We start from the raw sequence: 26760 nt of genomic DNA on the forward strand, positions 1-26760 counted from the left end.
AGGAGCTATGACTCGACCCCTACAACCACAACTATGTGAGTACACGCACACACACACACCCACACATACACCCACACCCCCCACAAACACACACACACAAACACACCCACACACAAAGACACCCACACAAACACACCCACACACAAAGACACCCACACAAACACACCCACACACACACACACACACACACGTGAAGAGTGAGGGAGCACGTAGAAAGGAAAGGGCTCATACATTACAAACAGCATGGCATCAGGGAAAGGAAATCCAGTGTCACAAACCTACTGAGTTGTAAGACATAGTAACAGAAGTAAAACAGAAGAGAGAGGAATAGGTAGACTTCATTTTCTTGGACTGTAAGAAGATTTTTGACACAGTACCACACAAGAGACTGGTTGAAAAGCTAGTGGAGCAGGCAGGAATAGGAGGGAAAGTACCGCAAAGAATCAGGGAATTACTGACAAGAAGGAAACAACAAATGATGGTATGTGATGAGGTGTGAAACTGGGTGCATGTGTTGAGTGAGATTCCACAAGGGTCAGCCTTAGGTCCAGTGCTGTTCCTTTTACATAGTATATGTGAGTAACATGACAGAAAGGATAGACTATGAAACTAACGAAGAGAATACACGCGGACAAGTATCAGGTAAGCCTACAAAGGGATCTGGACAGGCTGCAAGCCTGGTCTGACAAATGGCCCCTGGTATTTAACCCTGCTAACTGCAAAGTCATGAAGCTTGGGGAAGGACAAAGAAGACTTCAGATGGAGTACAGGTTAGGGAGTTAAAGGCAGCAAAACTCATTCAGGGAAAAGGATCTTGGGATGACCATCATACCAAGCACATCTCCTGAGGTGCCCCTGGCAAACTTGAAAATAGCATTTTGACATCTAAGTAAGGACTCATGACTCAAGAAATCGTAATGACACGATTGCAAATAAACCATACCCCCGGCCGGGATTGAACCCGCGGTCATAGAGTCTCAAAACTCCAGCCCGTCGCGTTAGCCACTAGACCAGCTAGCCACATAAGATTCATCCAACTAGGTATATTTCTACACCATAGGAAAGTTAGCACAGGCACCTCTGTGACCACAAAATGCAAGTTTTTACAGACGAATCTCCAGCTAGCGTGGCCGTGATGAACTCTAGCTCAAGTCCCTTCACTGCCGTCAACATGACTCAAGAAATCGTAATGACACGATTGCAAATAAACCATACCCCCGGCCGGGATTATTTGCAATCGTGTCATTACGATTTCTTGAGTCATGTTGACGGCAGTGAAGGGACTTGAGCTAGAGTTCGTCACGGCCATGCTAGCTGGAGATTCGTCTGTAAAAACTTGCATTTTGTGGTCACAGAGGTGCCTGTGCTAACTTTCCTATGGTGTAGAAATATACCTAGTTGGATGAATCTTATGTGGCTAGCTGGTCTAGTGGCTAACGCGACGGGCTGGAGTTTTGAGACTCTATGACCGCGGGTTCAATCCCGGCCGGGGGTATGGTTTCTAAGTAAGGAGTCATTCATGACAGTGTACACCATGTATGTCAGGCCCAAATTGGAGTATACAGCACCAGTATGGAACCCACACCTTGTGTAAAAGTTGGCAACAAACTTATCTCAGAGCTAAGGGGACAGGAGGGATAGGGAAGGACATGATAACAACATATAAAATCCTGAAAAGAACTGACAAGGTGAACAGTGCCAGAATGTTTCAGAGATGGGACACTGGAACAAGGGGACACAACTGGAATTTGAAAACTGAGATGAGTCATAGGGATGTTAGGAAGTATTTCTTCAGCCTTAGAGATGTCAGCATGTAATACAATCTGGAGAGTGAAGTAGTTTAGGCAGGATCCATACACAGCTTTAAGAAAAGGTACAATAAGGCTCTTGAATCAAGGAGTGTGTGGATCTAGAAGCGACTAGTGAAGAGGCAGGGCCAAGAGCTGTGAATCAACCCATACAAGAACAAATAAGTGAGTACATCCCCCACACAAATACAGACACATGTGCAAAAGTACACAAACATACACACACACAGTTCTTTAAGAATGTGACCAGAAAATCACAAAACACTTGGAATTTAAATATCTGTCAAATTGGCAAATTATATATTCATGTCTACACACACAACACAACAAAGCTGGCAGTCGATTAACAGAGTTTTGATCCACAAGTGCACATATGAACAGTGCATAATAATAATAATAATAATAATAATAATAATAATAATAATAATAATAATAAGGCTAAAGAGGTTTTTGTGGCATTTATGGATTTGGAAAAGGCATATGACAGGGTGGATAGAGGGGCAATGTGGCAGATGTTGCAGGTGTATGGTATAGGAGGTAGGTTACTGAAAACAGTGAAGAGTTTTTACGAGGATAGTGAGGCTCAAGTTAGAGTATGTAGGAAAGAGGGAGATTATTTCCCAGTAAAAGTAGGCCTTAGACAAGGATGTGTGATGTCACCGTGGTTGTTTAATATATTTATAGATGGGGTTGTAAGAGAAGTAAATGCGAGGGTCTTGGCAAGAGGCGTGGAGCTAAAAGATAAAGAATCACACATAAAGTGGGAGTTGTCACAGTTGCTTTTTGCTGATGACACTGTGCTCTTGGGAGATTCTGAAGAGAAGTCACAGAGGTTGGTGGATGAATCTGATAGGGTATGTAAAAGAAAATTAAAAGTGAATACAGGAAAGAGTAAGGTTATGAGGATAACAAAAAGATTAGGTGATGAAAGATTGGATATCAAATTGGAGGGAGAGAGTATGGAGGAGGTGAATGTATTCTGAAATTTGGGAGTGGACGTGTCAGCGGATGCGTCTATGAAAGATGAGGTGAATCATAGAATTGATGAGGGGAAAAGGGTGAGTGGTGAACTTAGGAGTCTGTGGAGACAAAGAACTTTGTCCTTGGAAGCAAAGAGGGGAATGTATGAAAGTATAGTTTTACCAGCGCTCTTATATGGGTGTGAAGCATGGGTGATGAATGTTGCAGGGAGGAGGAGGCTGGAGGCAGTGGAGATGTCATGTCTGAGGGCCATGTGTGGTGTGAATATAGTGCAGAGAATTCGTAGTTTGGAAGTTAGGAGGAGGTGCGGGATTGCCAAAACTGTTGTCCAGAGGGCTGAGGAAGGGTTGTTGAGGTGGTTCGGACATGTAGAGAGAATGGAACAAAACAGAATTACTTCAAGAGTGTATCAATCTGTAGTGGAAGGAAGGCGGGGTAGGGGTCAGCCTAGGAAAGGTTGGAGGGAGGGGGTAAAGGAAGTTTTGTGTGCGAGGGGCTTGGATTTCCAGCAAGCATGTTTGACAGGAGTGAATGGAGACAAATGGTTTTTAATACATGATGTGCTGTTGGAGTGTGAGCAAAGTAACATTTATGAAGGGATTCATGGAAACTGGCAGGCCGGACTTGAGTCCTGGATATGGGAAGTACAGTGCCTGCACTCTGAAGGAGGGGTGTTAATGTTGCAGTTTTATAAACCCTTCTGGAAAGACAGTGATGGAGTGAATGATGGTGAAAGTTTTCCTTTTTCGGGCCACCCTGCCTTGGTGGGAATCGGCCAGTGTGTTAATAAAATTAAAAAAAAAATAATAATAATAATAATACCCTACTTATAACTTACAGCTTGCACAGGTTTCAGTTTAAAATTAGGAATCTTCTTGAGGAAGTAGAGTCTAGCGAGAGTGGGCACAATGTCAGCAATGAGGGGAGCCTCACACTGATGTCGCAGAAACATATCTAACCTCAGCACGTCTTCAGAAGTCAGGTGTAAATCCAGTTCACAGATGCTGGGCTCTAAGATGACAGAAGAATAACAGTTTACAGTGTGCAAATAACATTATACAGATGTTCCTGGCTTCATGCACTACATGTATTTCTGACCAATAATACCTGTATTAAGCTCAATCAAACTATCAACATTTAATTCCACATAATAAAAATCTGTAATACATACTTGAATGAACTGCAGTGATCATATGCACTGAATGTATATCATACATATTGTACATAATCATCAATAGAACTTGGATATAACTTAACAGTGAATTAGCTAAATTCAGGGAAATACCTGAACAAAATATAGTTTAGATTGATTATATCATTATTAAAAATTTAGTATGATAATGGTAGGCTAGCACACGACACTTTTAAGCTTCTTATGATAAAAGTGAAGTATGAAAATTAATATTTATTTTTGTTGATTCATAGTTTAATGAAATCTTGATTTTATGCTGAAAAATTACAGCCTGCTCTAAATTTTTTTTCGACAAACCAGCCGTATCCCACCAAGGCAGGGTGGCCCAAAAATAAAAACTGCATGTACTGTATTTTGGTCACTGTGTGATCCAATAAAGGTATCCTAGTATTGCATGACCCCAGTCACCAATGCATCAATGTACATGACTGAAATTATGCAGCCTGCAACATAATTTCAAAACGCAGTTAAATATTATCTTTTAAGATCTCTGAAGGGAAGAATAAGAGGCAATCACAAGTCATCCCAAGGAAACTAATATGTGTACAATTTTTTTCAATAATACAGTGGACCCCCGGAATACGTAATTAATCCATTCAGAGAGAGTGACTTATCCTGAATCTGACTCATTCTGAATTAATTTTCCCCATAAGAAATAATGGAAATCCAATTAATCCGTTTCAGACACCCAAAAGTGTTAAAAAAAAATGTTTTCTACATGAAATATACATATCCCTACACAGAAAACAAGGATACATGAAGAATAAAACAATAATAACATCACACTTACCTTTATTGACGACATGGCTATGTGTGGAAGACGGGAAGAGGGGAGAGGCTGGAGAAATTTACAAATGTTTGGAAGGGGAATCCCCTTCTATAAAGACTTCAGGTACCAAGTCCTTATCCAGGGTTACGTCCCTTCTTCGTATTTTAATGCCACTTGGATCAACCTGAGTCACTGGACCCCTGTCACTCCAAAAAGTGTTCCAGAGAGGTCTGTTTCTGGCATGTTAGGAATTGTGTTGGGAGACAGGACAAGGTAGTCCTTCAGGGAGGGGCGAGCCTTTTTTCAGTGATCAGGAAATTAAAATTGAAAAATTATGGAAAAAAATTTTTCTTACTGAAAAATAGTGCAAAAATCTGGCAACATTTTGATGTAATCAGCTTGTTTCTATCATATTTCTAAGTAAGTTTTTCATTAAATGTAATTTTTTTGTTCCTGCTGCCATCAAAAATTTCTATGATTGTTTCATTCTAAATACTCTACATGGCAACTTCTGTGCTGGCTAAAGTGTAGAACACAGTGAGTGTGTCCCTTAGTAGTCTGCAGGCTGTCAACAAGGAAGGAGTGCAGCACGCTCAGATTTGGCATGTTGTAACCGTAGAGTTTCACACCAAACAAAATAAGTAATAACTCAGAAATAAGTTATTGACATTGTTTTCCTTCCTGCGATAAGTAGTAATAGGACTGTCATGATTTTTGCAAACGTTATTGAGGAATGATGGTTCTACATACACCCAGGGTGGATTTGTGATACTGTTTACAGCTTTCTTTGTAATGATTTTTTTCCACAAAAAAAAAAATGAAATAAAAATTACTAACTTCAACATTTTTTTTTATTGGAATATACTGACATTATCACTTAAACACCCTGGGTCAACAATAATCTAGCCTTTATCTTTCATCTGATGTCAACTAGAGCATTGTATATCTTCCCAATTTAGTAGAAAAAGAAAAGTTTAATGACCCATAAAATTGTGTATAATTTATTTTTTTCTAACAGTCAAGACAAACACATACTATACTATTTTTATGCTGCTTAATCAACTGTCAAAATCTCATTGAAATCAGACAAAAAAAAAAGTTGGTGATTTCGCTCGCCCCTCCCTTAAAACCCTTTTGGGGTTTTGGCCGTACTAGTACGGCTTACGAGCCAGGGTTTTTGACGTACTAGTAAGCATAAATTCTAGCGCCCTCAAATCTAGCAAGAGAAAGCTGGTAGGCCTACATATGAAAGAATGGCTCTATGTGGTCAGTGTGCACAGTATAAAAAAAAATCCTGCAGCACACAGTGCGTAATGAGAAAAAAAAAAACTTTGACAGTGTTTTTGGTTTAAAACAGCGACTTTACACTGTATTTTCGTATGGTATTTATTGTTATATTCTAGTTTTCCTGGTCTCATTGTATAGAATGGAAGACATATTACAGAAATTGAGATGATTTTGACTGGTTTTACAATGACAAGTACCTTGAAATTGAGCTCAAAATAGCAGAAATGTTCGATTTTTACCAAGTTCAAAAGTAAACAAATCATGCTAAGCGTCCAATACACGTCAACTGGTGAGTCTAATATTCTTTCACAATGTGCCGATATTATTTATACCATTTCTACACTAATGCAGTAGTCTGCGTAACAGTAAATCTTATTTTTTTTTGTGAGAATAAAAAATCAAAGTGGAAAGCAAAAGAAATGTAAGAGGGGCCTGGGGATGTGACTAATGAACAGAGGAAATGTTATTTTAGTGCCAGGAATGTCTTTCTTATTTATTCTGGACCCTATTTGGAAATTGGCATCTTTTGAAATTTGTGTGAAATTGGCAAAATTGCTAAATTCTGACCACTTTATTGGACAGTTGAAATCAGTAAATGGGTGGTTTCTTGTACTCATTCGATAGAAAAAATGGAGTTCTAGTGAAATAGTTATGATTTCTGTCGACTAGTACACTGGAATTGGCCAAAAATAGGGCTCAAAGTGGGCAAAATCGCCGATGCGTAAACATCGTCGAGACCGCTAACTTTGTGAGAGCATAATTCCCTAAGTTTTCCATCAAATTTCATACTTTTGGTGTCATTATGATCGGGAAAAGATTTTCTATCTTTTCATAAGATTTTTTTTTTTTCTGAAATTTTGGCAACCCTGAGAACAAGTCTCTGAGAGGGCCTGGCGACCCTCAAAGCATTAAATATGACACTAATATCAGCTCTATGGCTTATTTATCTAGCACAATTCACCTAATATGACATAAACAATATTAATAACATAGACACATGATATATACTCTAGAATGAATAAAATATGGCATTAAGAATGTCACGAGTGGTGGTGTGCTGCTTGTTGCTGGGTGTATAAGGGCCACTGAAAGATAAGCCTTACATAATGGTGGTGAAGGCGGAACAGAGGCGGTGGTGTTAGTCAGTAGCCCTATATACCTCCAACAACAATAGAGGAGTCAGTTTCGTGCTGTCCTTTTTCTAACGATTAATCGCTTAACTTACTTGCTACACTGTTAATGCTACACTGTAATGCTGGCTGGCGATATAGCCTTTATCAACTTCTGCTGCTTTAGTATCGTACATATTGCAGAATCACTGAAAAAGGCACATTCTCCCCTCTCTCTCACCCCATTCTCAAGGGGCTGGCTGGCACTAGAAGCTTTCTTTGGGCCCAAGGTGGCTTATTTAGCAGTTACAAGCACTAAAAAGAATGGAGTAACACAAAATGTATGTACAGTGGAACCTCAAAAATCGAACTGCTCCCAACACAACCAATTATGTAAGTGTATTTTTGTAAGTGCTTTTATAAGTGTATTTTTAAGGGTCTGATATTGGACTAATCTAATTTACATTATTCCTGATGGGAATAAATTCATTCGGTAAAGGCAGTCGAACAGACTTCTGGACCGAAGAAAGTTCGATATTTGAGGTTCCACTATTCTCCAGTGAAGCGTCAGTATATACGACGATATATGCGCTCTGGTAGTGTGCCATATGCTATTCCAAGGGGAAGGAGTACATTCTGTGGCTGTACAACAGGAACAGACAGTGAAAATGACAATGATAGTGTTGCAATTGGGATGGAAAATGTGCATGGTGGTGGTAGTGGTGGTGCCGGCCATGAGGCACCAGCAGTGGGCCATGCTGCCACCCACTCTGCCACCAACGCCGCTGCCTCAGCTGACCTACAACAAAGGTCACCATCCCCCACCCACTCACCCACCACACCAGCCTCCACAGCCACAACCACGAACTCCACAACCACAACCACCTGTCAATGTCCAGTACCCACCAGCAGACTGCACCTGGGATTGGCAGGAAGCTGTCAATTTTGTTCCAAATCCCAACCAGCTTGATGAAAGCCGAAGTGGAATACGGCCATGTTGTACACTGGGAAACAATGCCAGTGAAATGGAATGTTTTGAGTTATTCTTTGACGAACCCCTGATGGAAATTATTGTCAGGGAAAGCAACAGATACTACAAGTACACCATGGCAAACACAATACTTTCACCAAAATCACGTCTACACCAGTGGAAGGAGACAACTGTGGCTGAGATGTATCTTTTCTTTGCCATAATAATGCTTATGCCACATGTGTATAAGCACAGTGTGAAATCCTACTGGTCAACAGACCGCCTGATTGCAACCCCAGGTTTCAGTGATATAATGGGAGTGAATCGATTTGTGCTACTATTACGTATGCTTCACTTCTCAGACAAAACCAGGCCTGACAGAAACGACAGGTTATATAAGATTAGGAATGTGTTTGTGTATCTGAAAGAGAAATTCAATATGTATTTTTATCCCTTCAGGAAGCTTTTAATTGACGAGTCTTTGATTCTGTTCAAAGGAAGACTCTGTTTCAAGCAGTACATACCAAGCAAGAGGAAACGCTTTGGTATAAAGTTGTTTGTGCTTTGTGATTGTTACAGTGGTCTGGTATTGGATGTTACTGTGTACACTGGAAGTTATACATTGCAAAATACCAGGAAGTTATTGGGCATCTCTGGTGATGTGGTTAGAACTATAGTTAACTATAGTTCTATGGTTGACTATAGTTCTATAGTCAACTCCCAAATATCTGAATGCATTCACTTCTTCCATACTCCCTCCCTCCAATGTGATATCAAATATTTGTTGTGTTAGACAATATATAAAATTAGAAGTGTCAGCCACTGAATCTGTTTGGTTACAGCTTCTCGAGGGCTGTGAAAAACTAATCATGGGTGTGATTTACAGGCCTCCAAACCTTGATAGGGAGTACAGTAAACTTCTATGAGATGAAATTCGTAAGGTATGTACACATGAAAATGTTGTGCTACTGGGTGATTTTAACTTTAGACAAACTGAATGGAGCAATTTAACATGAAATTTAGAGTCAAACGACTTTCTTGACACGATTCAGGATTGTTTTTTAACAGTCTGTGACAGAACTAACTAGAGAAAATAATCTGCTTGACTTGATTCTTGCCAGCAGGGAATCACTAATTAATAATCTTGAGGTTAATGATGAGCTTGGGGAAAGTGATCACAAATCACTCAGTTTTAATATAATGGCAATCAAGTCTCTGTCCCTGACTTCCACCTGGCTAATTTCATAGGACTGAGAAATTATCTGGGTGGGCTGAACTGGAATGACCTAACTATGGGTAGGGTAGGTGGTGATGGTTGCCAATATGATGCTTTCCAGAGCATAGTTCTAGCTGCTCAGACAACTTATGTTCCAAATAGGAAAATTAGATCAAACAAAAATGATCCCAAATGGATAAACAGTAGATTAAAACATCTCAGTGGTCAAAAGAGAGGCATATATATAGGTGAATCAAAAGAGGAAAGAGGCAGTTAAGAAATTAATATATTTGGTTAAAGAGTAAGGGAATCGAAGACTAACCCAAAAAGGATTCTTTCAGGTATACAGAAGTAAGATTTGGGACAAGATAGGCCCACTCAAAAGTTACTCGGGTCAGCTCACCGACAGTGATAAGGAAATGTGTAGAATTTTTAACACTTACTTCCTCTCAGTTTTTACACAGGAAGATACTAGTGATATTCCAAAAATAATAAGTTATGTAGAACAAGATGATAAACTATGCACGATAAGGGTCACAAGTGACGTGGTCCTTAGACAAATAAAGTAAAACCCAACAAATCCCCAGGTCCTGATGAGCTGTACAAAAGCATTCTAAAGGAGGTAGATCATGCTAATGAATATATTGTGTACATATATGGACTTCACATCAGAGACTATTGAGTAAAATTAAGGCACATGAAATAGGAGACATTTTTTCCTGGATAGAGATAGATAGCAGAGAGTTTGCATAAATGGGGAGAAATCGCAGTGGGGAAGCGTCACGAGCAGTTTCCACAGGAGTCAGTGTTGGGCCACATGTTGTTCACAATCTACATAAATGACATAGATGAAGGAATAAATAGCGATATAAGCAAGTTTGCTGATGACACCAAATAGGCCAACAAATTCATTCTGACGAGGACATAAGAGCATTCCAGGAAGATTTGTAAAGACTGATGCAGTAGTCGGAGAAATGGCAGATGCAGTTTAATATACACAAATGCAAAGTTCTAAACATTGGACAGGAAAATGACCATACCACATACAGTGGACCCCCAAGTTTTGTGATTAATCCGTTCCAGAGTCTGCTGAAAGGCGAAATTCACAAAAGGCAAAACCATTTTCCCCATAAGAAATAATGAAAGTCCAATTAATCTGTTGCAGACACCCAAAAGTCAGCCTAGGAAAGGTTGGAGGGAGGGGGTAAAGGAGGTTTTGTGTGCAAGGGGCTTGGACTTCCAGCAGGCATGCGTGAGCGTGTTTGATAGGAGTGAATGGAGACAAATGGTTTTTAATACTTGACATGCTGTTGGAGTGTGAGCAAAGTAACATTTATGAAGGGGTTCAGGGAAACCGGCAGGTTGGACTTGAGTCCTGGAGATGGGAAGTACAGTGCCTGCACTCTGAAGGAGGGTTGTTAATGTTGCAGTTTAAAAACTGTAGTGTAAAGCACCCTTCTGGCAAGACAGTGATGGAGTGAATGATGGTGAAAGTTTTTCTTTTTCGGGCCTCCCTGCCTTGGTGGGAATCGGCCAGTGTGATAATAAAAAAAAAAAAAATTTTAAAGATTAAATATAGATGTACATATAGAAAACAATGACAAATAAATATAATGCACTAATAAAATGGATAAATGAACATTTAACCCTTTCAGGGTTTCAGCCGTACTAGTACGGCTTACGCACCAGAGTCCATGACGTACTATTTTTTATTTTTTTATTATCACACCGGCCGATTCCCACCAAGGCAGGGTGGCCCGAAAAAGAAAAACTTTCACCATCATTCACTCCATCACTGTCTTGCCAGAAGGGTGCTTTACACTACAGTTTTTAAACTGCAACATTAACACCCCTCCTTCAGAGTGCAGACACTGTACTTCCCATCTCCAGGACTCAAGTCCGGCCTGCCGGTTTCCCTGAATCCCTTCATAAATGTTACTTTGCTCACACTCCAACAGCACGTCAAGTATTAAAAACCATTTGTCTCCATTCACTCCTATCAAACACGCTCACGCATGCCTGCTGGAAGTCCAAGCCCCTCGCACACAAACCCTCCTTTACCCCCTCCCTCCAACCCTTCCTAGGCCGACCCCTACCCCGCCTTCCTTCCACTACAGACTGATACACTCTTGAAGTCATTCTGTTTCGCTCCATTCTCTCTACATGTCCGAACCACCTCAACAACCCTTCCTCAGCCCTCTGGACAACAGTTTTGGTAATCCCGCACCTCCTCCTAACTTCCAAACTACGAATTCTCTGCATTATATTCACACCACACATTGCCCTCAGACATGACATCTCCACTGCCTCCAGCCTTCTCCTCGCTGCAACATTCATCACCCACGCTTCACACCCATATAAGAGCGTTGGTAAAACTATACTCTCATACATTCCCCTCTTTGCCTCCAAGGACAAAGTTCTTTGTCTCCACAGACTCCTAAGTGCACCACTCACTCTTTTTCCCTCATCAATTCTATGATTCACCTCATCTTTCATAGACCCATCCGCTGACACGTCCACTCCCAAATATCTGAATACGTTCACCTCCTCCATACTCTCTCCCTCCAATCTGATATTCAATCTTTCATCACCTAATCTTTTTGTTATCCTCATAACCTTACTCTTTCCTGTATTCACCTTTAATTTTCTTCTTTTGCACACCCTACCAAATTCATCCACCAATCTCTGCAACTTCTCTTCAGAATCTCCCAAGAGCACAGTGTCATCAGCAAAGAGCAGCTGTGACAACTCCCACTTTGTGTGTGATTCTTTATCTTTTAACTCCACGCCTCTTGCCAAGACCCTCGCATTTACTTCTCTTACAACCCCATCTATAAATATATTAAACAACCACGGTGACATCACACATCCTTGTCTAAGGCCTACTTTTACTGGGAAAAAATTTCCCTCTTTCCTACATACTCTAACTTGAGCCTCACTATCCTCGTAAAAACTCTTCACTGCTTTCAGTAACCTACCTCCTACACCATACACTTGCAACATCTGCCACATTGCCCCCCTATCCACCCTGTCATACGCCTTTTCCAAATCCATAAATGCCACAAAGACCTCTTTAGCCTTATCTAAATACTGTTCACTTATATGTTTCACTGTAAACACCTGGTCCACACACCCCCTACCTTTCCTAAAGCCTCCTTGTTCATCTGCTATCCTATTCTCCGTCTTACTCTTAATTCTTTCAATTATAACTCTACCATACACTTTACCAGGTACACTCAACAGACTTATCCCCCTATAATTTTTGCACTCTCTTTTATCCCCTTTGCCTTTATACAAAGGAACTATGCATGCTCTCTGCCAATACACACAAATTCTAGTGCCTTCAAATCTAGTGAGAGAAAGCTGGTAGGCCTACATATGAAAGAATGGGTCTATGTGGTCAGTGTGCGCAGTATAAACAAAATCCTGCAGCACACAGTGCGTAATGAGAAAAAAAAAAACTTTGACCATGTTTTTGGATTAAAACAGACTTTGCACTATATTTTTGTATGGTATTTGTTGTTGTATTCTAGTTTTCCTGGTCTCATTGTATAGAATGGAAGACATGTTACAGAAATTGAGATGATTTTGACTGGTTTTACAATGAAAAGTACCTTGAAAATGAGCTCAAAGTAGCAGAAATGTTCGATTTTTACCAAAGTTCAAAAGTAAACAAATCATGCTAAGCGTCCAATACACATCAACTGGTGAGTATAATATTCTTTCACAAGTGTGCCAATATTATTTATACCATTTCTAAACTAATGCAGTAGTCTGCATAACAGTAAATCTTATTTTTTGGGGGGAGAATAAAAATTTCAAAGTGGAAAGCAAAAGAAATGTAAGAGGGGCCTGGGGACGTGACTAATGAACAGCAGAAATGTTATTTTAGTGCCAGAAATGTCTTTCTTGTTTATTTAGGACCCTATTTGGAAGCTGGCATCTTTTGAAATTTGTGTGAAATTGGAAAATTGCTAAATTCTGACCACTTTATTGGATAGTTGAACTCGGTAAATTGGTGGTTTCTTGTACTCATTCGATAGAAAAAATGGAGTTCTAGCAAAATAGTTATGATTTCTGTCGACTAGTACATTGGAATTGGCTGAAAATAGGGCTCAAAGTGGGCAAAATCGCCGATGCGTAAACATCGTCGAGACCGCTAACTTTGTGAGAGCAAAATTCCAAAGGTTTTCCATCAAATTTCATACTTTTGGTGTCATTATGATCGGGAAAAGATTCTCTATCTTTTCATAAGAAAAATTATTTATTTTTTTTTTTTAAATTTGGGGGACCCTGAGAACAAGTCTGAGAGGGCCTGTGGACACTGAAAGGGTTAACATCATACTTACCTTTGTGATGAATGGTTTGAAAACTGACACGTTGAAGATTGAGACACTTATGCAACATATGGGAATTTTTATTTAGGAAACGTTTCGCTACACAGTGGCTTCATCAGTCCAATACAAAGCAGAAAGGTGTAAGGAGAGGAGGAGTTTGAGGTAATCAGTCCCTCAGCCTGGAGTCGATGTGTTGAGTCCATCAATCTTGTAGATTGTACAGCATAGGGCCGTAGACGTGGCTTATGTACTGTAGTCAGGTGAGGCGAAGCAGGAGGATGCGGGGTCATAGTATATAAGCCACGTCTACGACCCTATGCTGTACATTCTACAAGATTGATGGACTGAACACATCAACTCCAGGCTGAGGGACTGATTACCTCAAATTCCTCCTCTCCTTACACCTTTCTGCTTTGTATTGGACTGATGAAGTCACTGTGTGCCGAAACGTTTCCTAAATAAAGATTCCCACATGTTGCATAAGTGTCTCAATCTTCATACTTACCTTTATTGAAGATTCTTGTTGTTGTATTGCATACAGGTAGGAGGCATGAGAGAGGCAAGTTTATTATAGATATGATGCTAATATCATCTCTACAGCTTATTTATGATGCTAATATCACTCTACAGGTTATTTATCCATCACAATTCATCTAATATGACATAATAAACAATATTAATAACACAGAAACATGATATATATACTCTAGAATTAATAAAATATGTCATTCCATATGTACGAGTGGTGATGATGTTGTTGTTGTTGGGTTTATAAGGGCCACTGAGAGAAGCCATACATATTAGCAGCGGTGGAGGCTGCAGCAGAAGCCACCACCACTATTCACACAAACAATGTACATAATTTATGAATAAGAGATATTTACACCTTAACTTATAAATAAGAAATATTTACACTTACCATGGAGATGTTAGTTTAATTAGTTAGTTTGATGGAGGAGATGCTGGCAGAGGTTTAGGGTGGTGGAAGATTGCAGGGCGGCATATGTTCGCTTTTCTATTGCTTAATCGCTTAACTTACTTGCTACATTGTTAATGCTACACTTTATTGCTGGCTGGCATTATAGCCTTTATCGATACCTGCTGCTTTAGTATCGTACATATCGCAGAATCACTGAAGAAGGTACATTCTTCCCTCTCTCTTCCTCCTCCACTTTGGTACTTAGCTACAAGTTTTTTCTTCAATTCTATTGTGTTTCTTTCCTTCTTTACCAAAGGGATGGCACTATGAGCTTTCTTTGGGCCCATGGTGGCTTATTTAGCAGTTGTAAACACAAAAAAACAATGGATTATTATGAAATGCATTGTATGAACCCATGGAGTGATGGTCACTCACCCACAAATCATGCCACACTGACTCTCTGAATGTTGTGTGAGAGCCTTTGTGTATGACCAGCTGCTCCCCGCTGTACAGATGCGTCCCATACAACAGACAAATCACGAGGCCAATCATGAACTGCGAGGATATATTTTGATAAAAAAAGTTGCAGAAAGTCGGATTTCATGAAAGTCGTGGCCGCCGAAACGCGGGGGGTCCACTGTATAATCTAAATAATGTAGATCTTAGTATTACTGATTGCGAAAAGGATTTGGAAGTTCTGGTTAACAGTAATTTAAAACCAAGACAACAGTGCATAAGTGTCTGCAATAAAGCAAACAGAATCCTTGGCATCATATCAAGAAGCATAAATAATAGGAGTCCTCAGAAGATGTAAAAATATCTAGCCAAGACAGGACTCGCATCAATGGTTTTAAGTTGGAAAAATTCAGATTCAGGAAGGATATAGGAAAGCACTGGTTTGGTAATAGAATTGTGGATGAGTGGAACAAACTCCCAAGTACTGTCATAGAAACTAAGACGTTGTGTAGTTTTAAAAATAGGTTAGATAAATACATGAGTGGGTGTGAGCTGGACCTGACTAACTTGTGCTAATATGTCTGATGCCATTCTCCTTAAGTGAATGTGACCTGACATGACAAGGTTGGGTCACTGGCTTAAGCTGGTGGAAGACTTGGACCTGCCTTGCATGGGCCAATAGGTCTGCTGCAGTGTTCCTTCTTTCTTATGTTCTTATATTTCTTTATCTAACTCATTTGATACCCTTATCACCTTACTATTATCTACGTTCACTTTCAACTTTCTTCCTTTACACACCCTCCCAAGCTTGTCCACTAACCTTTGCAACTTTTCTTTAGAATCTCCCAAAAGCAAAAAGTAGCTGTGTCAATTCCCATTTTGTATTTGATTCCCCATAATTTAATCCCACCCTTCTCCCCAACACCCTAGTAGTTACCTCTTTTATAAGCCCATCTATAAATATGTTAAACACTCCATGAGGAAGTGGAACAGACTTCTTCCTTCCTAAGCCATGCATGTTGTAAGAGGCGATTAAAATGCTGGGAGCATGGGGCTAGTAACCCCTTCTCCTGCATATACAGTAATACTAAATGTAAAAGGAGATACTTTTATTTCTCCTTTTGAGCCACCCTACCTCGGTGGGATATGGCCAGTGCAGTGAAAGAAAGACAGCATTTAGTAACTTACTACCTATTCTATACACTTGCAATGTCTGCCACATTGCTCTCCTGTCCACCCTCTAATACAAGAGGAAAACAAAAATAAAAACCATAAAATGTCCAGTCAATGAACTGTATCACTGTAGGCAACAAGAGCATTTCACCCCTCCATGGAAGATGTGTTCATTTAATATCACATACCTACAAGTCCCTCCCAAGAAGCTCATTGCTAGTAATCCCTTCCTTAAATCTCTTGTTAGAGCAACTGCTCAAGAAGAAATTTTTCGCCTAGCTAGTGGATCTAAACAGGAGTCTTCTGGCAGGGTTGCATCTGCTCTTGTTGCCACCTCCCTAGTTAAGAACGATAATAAATTTGTTGAGTTAGGCATAAGAATTAACAACTGGGCGTCTACACTGCAAACTGAATTGTTTGCAATCCTAATGGCGCTAAAGCTAACCTATGACACTGAGCTTGACTCTATCATCATTACTGATTCTATGTCATCATTGAAGGCTCTTGGCTCATATAATGACTCCAACAACATGCTCATTGGGGAAGCCAGGTATAGATACTCAAAAATTAGAGACAAAGGAATTAATGTACAATTGCTATGGATCCCATCACACATTGGATTACTCCTTCATGATAAAGTTGATATGTTAGCCAAGAAGAGTATCCAGAAGGAGAACGTAGAATATAACTTTGGTATAACTGTGTCTAGCATTAGGAATAATATTAGGAGAGAAGTAAATAATGAAGACGATTGTTATAGGAATGCAGTTAGAAGCCTGAGTAGATCTATAACCCACTATGATAACATGAACATAGATAAGTATGTTTATGGAGCAACTTGCAATGTGAACAGACTGACTGATGTTGTAGTGGCCAGGCTTAGGCTTGGTTACAAGTACTTCTGGCAGTTTGGGAGATACACAGATGATGATCAAACTAAATGTAAATTATGTGATCAGGCATATGGTCACTCTCTTGAACACTATGTGCTTAATTGTCCACTTATTGAGGAATACAGAGACAGACAGTATAATAACCTATGTGACATGTCAAGATATCTTATTAATGAAAATAAGATACCAGATATACTAAGCAAATTTCCTAAATTTGCTTGTAACAGATAAGTGAACTATAGATATGTAGATATAAATCCATATGTATTCCTGTTAACCCTTTGGGGCCTAGTTCCTAGGCCTTTTGTGTATCCACATGCTCTCGCGCTACCGTCCACAGGATGGATATGGGGTGCACAATAAACTAGCCACTTCGGTGGCAAAATCTAATGATAACAAACTTATTATTTAACCATCTTTTGCATGACAATAAACACAATAGCCTTTTTTACTTACACTTATGCAACTTATTAATTTAAACCAAACTGACATCAAAAGAAACTATATAAATTAAGAATATAGTAAACACATCTCATGGCTCATTACCTCTACAGATTTATATTATATAATGTTTATATCTTACCTTCTTTTCTCTTATAGATGCTGTTGGTAAGAATATTAAGAGCAAATTTACAATCATAATTCTTGAAAGAGAAGCTCAGAAGAGTAATTAGCCTTTTTCTGAAATCAAACCAGAGATCAGCCAGCCATGATGTTTCACGTGACTCTTTATCCTCTCCTAAGACTTTCAGCATTATCACTGTCTGTTCTCCTGTTACCCTGTTGAACATCTGGCTGTTGGAACAGAAAGAAAGCACCTGTTTTAATGACAAATTAATATATTTTATTTTTAGTTTGATCAGAAAAGAGGAAAAGAAGGGAATGAGAAGGATGAGAGGAAGTTGAACAGTGAGAGGTAATGGCCTAACACAACTGAGTTTAAATAAGTTTGAAGAGATACTTGTAAGGAGATGTATTAGGAGGACAAACTGGCACACGTACCAGGTTCTACGTACATTAGTGCAGTTATGATTGCGATTAGGCCATCATAGCAGCATTGATGGGCTCTGCAAGTGAGAAAAATGACAGAGCTTGCTGCCTCTGCTGCCACTGATACAGCTGGGCTGTTAGCTAACCTGGGTTGTTAGCTAAACTTTCCCAAGGTTTACAGAGAATCAACTAAAAATGAAAATATGCTGTAAAGAGTTTTTATGAGGATAGTGAGGCTCAGGTTAGGGTGTGTAGAAGAGAGGGAGACTATTTCCCAGTAAAAGTAAGCCTTAGACAGGCCTGCTTTTACTGTGTAATGTCACCATGGTTGTTTAACCCCTTCAGGGTCCAAGGCCAAAATCTGAAGTGGTGCTCCAGTGTCCAAGAAATTTTGAAAAAAAAAAAAAAAAAAAAATTATTTTTTCTTACAGAATTAAAGAGCATATTTTTGTGAAGGTAATAAGACAAAAAACAAAATTTCTGATCAGTACTTACCGAGATACAGTGCCAAGAAGTTTGTCCAAAATGATCTGGTGGCGGCAATATCGACGAATTCCACATACGCACATTACATTATTTAACGGTTTTTATAGGTTTTTCTTTTCTTTTCCTACTAACATTTGGGGCCTGAGAGACCAATACTGTATATAATATATATATATAAACTCACTGTATTGAACACAATAACTGCACTAAGTTATTATCATATTATTGTTTACCACTGTTGTTTAATACAATAAACATGCACAAATCTTGTATAATACTAATGTTCTATCATATATTTACATATTTACAATCACTGGACATGGTTTTAGAACTGCTGGAGCTTGTGGAACTCCTTGAAACAAGGCACCATGCACAGAGGTACCTTACATTCCTCACACATAAACCCCTTACATTCCTCACACATAAACCGAGAGTCTTTGCGTCTTTGTTGCCGTCGTTTTGTTTGTGCACAGACGATGCATCTCTTCTGAGCAAATTTCTTCTGAGTTGAAGGAAGCTGTATTATGAAATGATCACCTTCCCTCCTCAAACGCTTGGGTATTCGAGGACCTTGTTGTATAGCAGGTGTTCTTACCTGGTACTTCATTATGAGCTGTCTGACAACAGACAAACAAAATTCACCATACGGTGGTCTGTTGCCAGTCTTTATTTGGTATATATTATATGCATTGAGCATTGAAATGTCCATGAGATGGAAGAAAAGTTTCATGTACCACTTGTAACTCTTACGAACAAAGTCAACAAAACCAATCTGCATGTCACATTTGTCAACCAAGCGCATATTTTGTGTATAATCAATCACTGTCACTGGTTTTTGAATACGTTCAATAGTCACTCGATCAACTTTGCCACTGTCTTGCATTTCATTACGGTGAATGGTTGTCAACAATGTGATATCTCGTTTGTCATGCCACCGTAATGCCATGATGTCAGTGGCAGTAAACACCTGCACGTCATCACCACGAGCACCTGCGTTGAGCCTGGGCATATGTTTACGATTAGAACGCACTATGCCACACACATCTGTCTTGTTCACTCGCATGAAATCACTGAGTAATGGGCTTGTGTACCAGTTATCAGTATATAATGTATGCCCCTTACCAAGATAAGGTGCCATCATGTTTCTTACTACGTCACCTGAGATACCCAATAACATCTTGGTATCTTTAAATGTTTTACTTCCTGTGTATACAACAATATCCAACACCAGGCCACTGTCACAGTCACAGAGTACAAACAGGTTTATACCAAAGCGTTTCCTCTTGCTCAGCATATACTGCTTGAATGACAGTCTACCTTTGAACAAAATCAAAGACTCGTCAATTACAACATTCTTGAATGGATAAAAGTATATGCTGAACTTTTGTTTGAGATACATGAAAACATTTCTAATCTTATATAACCTGTCACTTCTGTCAGGCCTGGTTTTGTCAGAGAAGTGCAACATACGTAACAGTAAGATAAACCTGTTCACTGGGATGATTTCACTGAAGACCGGGGTAGAAATTAGCCGATCTGTGGACCAGTATGCTTTTATATTATGCTTATAGACATGAGGCATAAGCATTATTGTTGCAAAAAGCAAATACATTTCTGCAACAGTCGTCTCTTTCCACCTGTGTAGTCTTGACTGTGGTGATATGATCGTATTTGCCATGGTGTACTCAAAATACTTATTACTTTCCCTGACAATAGTTTCCATCAATGGCTGGTCAAAGAATAATTCAAAGAATTCCAGTTCATTGGCCGTGGTTCCAAGGGGACAAGTAGGTAGAATTCCACTTTGAGAGTCATCAAAGTGGTGAGGCTTGGGAACAAAATTGGGATTTTGCTGCCAATCCCACATACGGTTTGCTGGTGGATACTGGACATCATAGGCTGGTTGTGCGGGTGGTTGTGGTTGTGGTGGGCTGGTGGCTGACGCTCCTCTTTGTCCCTGAACTGACGAGTCAGCAGCGTGGGTCCCAGCGTGGGCTGGTGAGTCACGCATGGCGGTGCCACTACCATCACCACTACCACCATCCACTGATGCCTGTGGTCTATCCATGCCAAGTGTAGCCACATCATCCTCACTATCACTACCTAAAACTGGTGTAGGGTCACGGGATGTACTCTGGGATGTACTCCATCCCCTGGGCACAGCATAGGGTACACTACCCGAGCGCATGCGGCGGCGAACATACCGACGCTTCACTGGTGAATATGATTCCTCACTATCACTACTCGAATAATCGTCGAGCGCAATAAAATCACAATCCACGTCACTATCATCATCATTACTGAAGTCAGAGGCCTGGCCACGCAAAAATATTAGTTTTCTCTTGCGTTGAGGCACAACCGACCGTGAGTCACGAGTGCCCACACCAGAGGTAGAAGGTTGAGGATCGTCAGGGTTTTCTGCACTATTATCGATATCCTGGTCATTCCTTTCGGTCACTAACTGATCAAAGCCGTAGAATTCGTCTTCATTTCCACTTCCATGAGTGTCAAAACTATCAGATAGGAAGAGGAGAGTCCCAATTTTCCGGGGAGTGAGAGCTGACTTGCGACGAGGCATGGTGAACAAGGGTAACTGAGCCGGCGTTCCCACAATGCTATGCGGGTGCCTAGATTTTTTGTTTATGGCGCACACCCACCACGCAGACCCGTTCTCTCACATGTAAGCCTAAGAGCGCTTTCGCGCTAAATTTGACGGCGCTAGAATTTTGGCGTAGATCTATGGTTTGGACACTCAACGTTAAGCCGTAGATCTATGGGACGGACCCTGAAAGGGTTAATATACAGTGGACCCCCGCATACCGATGGCATCACATAGCGATTAATCCGCATACCGCTTGCTTTAATCGCCAAAATTTTGCCTCACATACCGCTTAAAAACCCGCTCACCGATTTTCGTCCGAGACGCGTCCAATGTGCGGCCTGAGCCACGCTCACATGTTCCGCCGGTGGCATTGTTTACCAGCCAGCCTCCGCAGTAACATCCAAGCATACAATCGGAATATTTCGTATTATTACAGTGTTTTCGGTGCTTTTTCTGGAAAATAAGTGACCATGGGCCCCAAGAAAGCTTCTAGTGCCAACCCTACAGCAATAAGGGTGAGAATTACAATAGAGATGAAGAAAAAGATCATTGATAAGTATGAAAGTGGAGTGCGTGTCTCCGAGCTGGCCAGGTTGTATAATAAACCCCAATCAACCATCGCTACTATTGGTGGGACAGCTGCTGCTGCTGCTGCACTGTCAGCTGCTGCTGCTGCTGCACTGTCAGCTGCTGCTGCTGCTGTAGCATCGTCTGCTGCTGCTGTAACATCATCTGTTGCTGCTGTAGCGTCGTCTGTTGCTGCTGTACCACCGTCAGCTGCTGCTGCTGCTGTAGCATCGTCTGCTGCTGCTGTAACATCGTCTGTTGCTGCTGTAGCATCGTCTGTTGCTGCTGTACCACCGTCAGCTGCTGCTGCTGCTGTAGCATCGTCTGCTGCTGCTGTAACATCGTCTGTTGCTGCTGTAGCATCGTCTGTTGCTGTTGTACCACCGTCAGCTGCTGCTGCTGCTGTAGCATCGTCTGCTGCTGCTGTAACATCGTCTGTTGCTGCTGTAGCATCATCTGCTGCTGCTGTAGCATCGTCTGTTGCTGCTGTACCACCGTCAGCTGCTGCTGCTGCTGTAGCACCGTTGTTGGCGTGGCTTATTGAGAATACCAAGAAACAATTAACCCCAGAGGATTTGCCACCCAGGATAACCCAAAAAAGTCAGTGTCATCGAAGACTGTCTAACTTATTTCCATTGGGGTCCTTAATCTTGTCTCCCAGGATGCAACCCACACAAGTCGACTAACACCCAGGTGAACAGGGAAAAATGCCTGGAACTAGTGCTCATATTGGTGAATTTAAAGCCAGCAAAGGTTGGTTTGAGAGATTTAAGAATCGTAGTGGCATACACAGTGTGATAAGGCCTGTTCTGGAAGAAAATGCCAAACAGGACCTACAGTACTCAGGAGGAAAAGGCACTCCCAGGACACAGTGTCTCATCAGTCATTGCTGCATCTTCAATAAAGGTAAGTGTCATTTATTCTTCATTTAGTAGACTAGTACATGCACAATATATACTGTGCATGTACTACTCTACTATTGTGCATGTATCCTTCTCTTTGTGTGTGGGAAAATGTATATTTCATGTGGTAAATTTTTTTTTTTTTCATACTTTTGGGTGTCTTGCACGGATTAATTTTATTTCCATTATTTCTTATGGGGAAAATTCATTCACATACCGATTATTTCGCATAACAATTACCCCTCTTGCACGGATTAAAATCGTTATGCGGGGGTCCACTGTATTCATAGATGGGGTTGTAAAAGAAGTAAATACTAGGTTGTTCGAGAGAGGGGTGGGATTAAATTATGGGGAATCAAATACAAAATAGGAATTAACACAGTTACTTTTTGCTAATGATACTGTGCTTATGGGAGATTCTAAAGAAAAATTGCAAAGGTTAGTGGACGAGTTTGGGAGTGTGTGTAAAGGTAGAAAGTTGAAAGTGAACATAGAAAAGAGTAAGGTGATGAGGGTATCAAATGATTTAGATAAAGAAAAATTGGATATCAAATTGGGGAGGAGGAGTATGGAAGAAGTGAATGTTTTCAGATATTTGGGAGTTGACGTGTCAGCGGATGGATTTATGAAGGACGAGGTTAATCATAGAATTGATGAAGGAAAAAAGGCAAGCGGTGCGTTGAGGTATATGTGGAGACAAAAAATGTTATCTATGGAGGAAAAGAAAGGAATGTATGAAAGTATAGTAGGACCAACACTCTTATATGGTTGTGAAGCTTGGGTTGTAAATGCCACAGCGAGGAGGCGGTTGGAGGCAGTGGAGATGTCCTGTCTAAGGGCAATGTGTGGTGTAAATATTATGCAGAAAATTCAGAGTGTGGAAATTAGGAGGTGTGGAGTTAACCCTTTCAGGGTTCCCAGGCCCTCTCCCAGACTTGTTCTCAGGATCGCCCAAATTTTCAAAAACAAAAAAAATTATTTTTTCATATTAAAAGATAGAGAATCTTTTCCCGATCATAATGACACCAAAAGTATGAAATTTGATAGAAAACTTACAGAATTATGCTCTCGTGAAGTTAGCGGTCTCTACGATGTTTATGCATCAGCGATTCTGCCCACTTTGAGCCCTATTTTCGGCCAATTCCAGTGTACTAGTCGACAAAAATCATAACTATCGCTAGAACTACATTTTTTCTATCGAATGAGTACAAGAAACCACCCATTTACCAATTTCAACTATCCAATACAGTGGTCAGAATTTAGCATTTTTGCCAATTTTACACAAATTTCAAAAGATGCCAATTTCCAAATAGGGTCCAGAATAAACAAGAAAGACATTCCTGGCACTAAAATAACATTTCCTCTGTTCATTAGTCACATCCCCACGCCCCTCTTACATTCTTTTGCTTTCCAATTTGAATTTTTATTCTCACAAAAAATAAAAGATTTACTGTCATGCAGACTACTGCATTAGTTTAGAAATGGTATAAATAATATCAGCGCACTTGTGAAAGATTATTAGACTCACCAGTTGACGTGTATTGGACGCTTAGCATGATTTGTTTACTTTTGAACTTTGGTAAAAATCAAATATTTCTGCTACTTTGAGCTCAATTTCAAATCAAATCAAATCAAAGTTTATACTCTATAAGGATTACAATGTGGGGTTTACAGATTTTGGTTAATGTGTGGTTTACATGTAATAAAATATGTACTAATTACAAAGGGGGCCACTAGAACACCTAGCATGGCTAGGCATTTCGGGCAAACTTGGATTAATTCTTAACCCTACGTTATTACAAATTGTGGAGTAAGTTGACTAAATACTAAGTGACTAAATACTAAGTTACTAAATACTAGTTTGTGAATTTAGCAATGTGAATGCTTTTGTTTTGGCACAATACATAGTTTCTATATTGGAGTATCACAGGCAAACTTGTGGCTAGTTAGGAATCATTATTTTAAGATTAAGATACGTATTTCTGTGCTTATAGTCAAATGGGTGAGTGAGTGCAAGTGTGAACCACCAGGTGGTTTTTATGTAGTTAGTTGACAGGGTGTATCAGGGAGATAAGATGTTTTCTAACGGTAGTTTTGAAGGTGATGAATGTGTCTGCAGTTCTAGAGTTTTCAGGTAGGGTGTTCCAGATTTAGGGCAATTGACATACATTGAATTTTTGTAAAGGTTTAGTCGGACACGGGGAATGTCGAAGAGATGTTTGTGTCTGGTGTTATGCTTGTGGATCCTGTCACAACTATCAAGAAAGCATTTTGGGTCAAGGTTAATATTGGAATTTAAGGTCCTGAATATGTAGATTGCACAGTAGTAAGTGTGGATGTTCTGAACAGGGAGTAAGTTTAGATCTATGAAAAGTGGGGGGTGCGTTGCCAGGGATGGGATTTAGTGATTATTCTTACTGCGGCTTTTTGTTGAGTTATTATTGGCTTTAGGTGTATTGCTGCAGTTGATCCCCAAGCACAAATAGCATAGGTGAGGTATGGATAAATGAGTGAATGGTATAGTGTGAGAAGGGCATTTTGCAGCATGTAGTATCGTATCTTGGAGAGGATCCCAACTGTTTTGGATACTTTTTTTGATATGTATTGGATATGGGTGCTGAAACTCAGGTTGTTGTCGAGGTATAGGCCTAGGAATTTGCCCTCATTATGTCTGGCAATTAGAGTGCTGTCTATCTTAATGTTTAGTTGTGCAGCACCTGCTCTGCTATCAAACATAATATAGTAGGTTTTGTCAGTGTTAAGTGTAAGTTTATTGGCTGTCATCCAAGTTGATATTTTCAGCAGCTCCTCATTAACAATGGTGTTGAGGGTGGCAAGATTAGGGTGAGAGATGACATAAGTCATGTCGTCAGCAAAGAGAATGGGTTTCAGGTGTTGGGATACGTTTGGAAGATCATTGATGTAAATGAGGAAGAGCAGGGGTCCAAGGACACTTCCCTGCAGAACTTCAGTATCAAGTGGCCTTATTGATGAGGCTGTGTCTTTAATGGTGACATACTGATACCTATTAGTAAGGTAGGATTTGAAATATGCAAGTGCATGGCCTCTCATACCATAATGGTCAAGTTTATGGAGTAGGATGCCATTTTCAACTGTGTCAAAAGCTTTTCTTAGGTCAATAAAAATTCCTAGCAGATATTCCTTATTTTCCAATACTGTGTAAAGCAGATCTAGCATTTTTACAATTGCATCATTAGTGCTTTTATTTTTCCTGAATCCAAATTGGCAGGGGTTGAGTATGTTTTGTGCCGTTATAAATGAATACAGTCTCCTGTGCATGAGTTTCTCGAAGATTTTGGATAGCAATGGTAAGTTTGATATTGGCCTATAGTTATTTACATCTGTAGGGTCACCACCTTTATGCATTGGTGTAACCCTTGCTGTCTTGAGTAGTTTCGGGAAGGTGCTAGTTTCTAGTGACTTGTTAAAAAGTAATGAAATAGCATGCGAAAGGACATGAGCCGCTCGCTTGTACAATAATGGTGGGACATGAGACAAGTTCCCTGAGTTATTTTTAAGTGACTTTATAATCTCAGTGACTTCGGTGGGCTCAGTTGGTACAAGATAGAATGAATTTGGGAAATTCCCATCTAGATAGTCCCCGGCATGGGCATTGGTTCATGGGATTTTACTGGCAAGATTAGATCCTATGGTTAAGAAGAAGTCGTTTATCTTGTTAGTTGTTTCAGTGGGATGCAGTGGTGTTTCATTAGGTTTAGTTAGGACAATATTCTTGTTTTTTTTCAGTTTGTGGGTGCCCAGAATCTGAGAGAGTGTTTTCTAGGTCTTTTTTATATCTCCTCTTGTGTCAGTGAATCTGCTTAGTACAGTTGTTTGGCTTTCTTTATTACTTTGGTGAGAACTGATGAATAGTGTTTAAGAATATCTTTGTGTATTAAGCAAAGTCTATATTGCTTTTCACATTGGTGTTTCTTATCAATGGATTTCAGAATGCTGCTGGTTAGAAATGGGCAACCGAGCCGTTTATTCGTGATCTGTTTCATTTTTATAGGACAATATTTGTTGTATAGTCTAAGTAATTTGTTAAAAAAAATGTCTGTCCAATCGTCAATACCAGTGGC

The 26760-nt window shown here is 40.0% G+C and overlaps 1 protein-coding gene across 3 annotated transcripts in view; it reads right to left on the reverse strand.

The window, feature by feature from the left end:
* Window positions 1-26760, reverse strand: part of l(1)G0020 (RNA cytidine acetyltransferase l(1)G0020) — a 174866-nt gene that overhangs the window by 50584 nt on the left and 97522 nt on the right. For all 3 annotated transcript variants that reach the window (XM_070097055.1, XM_070097057.1, XM_070097056.1), the window contains 2 exons: window positions 17694-17905; window positions 3628-3800 (listed from right to left, as the gene is read on the reverse strand). In XM_070097055.1, coding sequence (XP_069953156.1) covers window positions 3628-3800; window positions 17694-17905 — 385 coding nt within the window. The remainder of the gene's footprint in view (window positions 1-3627; window positions 3801-17693; window positions 17906-26760) is intronic.

This window comes from Cherax quadricarinatus, chromosome 56 (assembly GCF_038502225.1).
Source record: "Cherax quadricarinatus isolate ZL_2023a chromosome 56, ASM3850222v1, whole genome shotgun sequence".
NCBI classification, from domain to species: Eukaryota; Metazoa; Arthropoda; class Malacostraca; order Decapoda; family Parastacidae; genus Cherax; species Cherax quadricarinatus.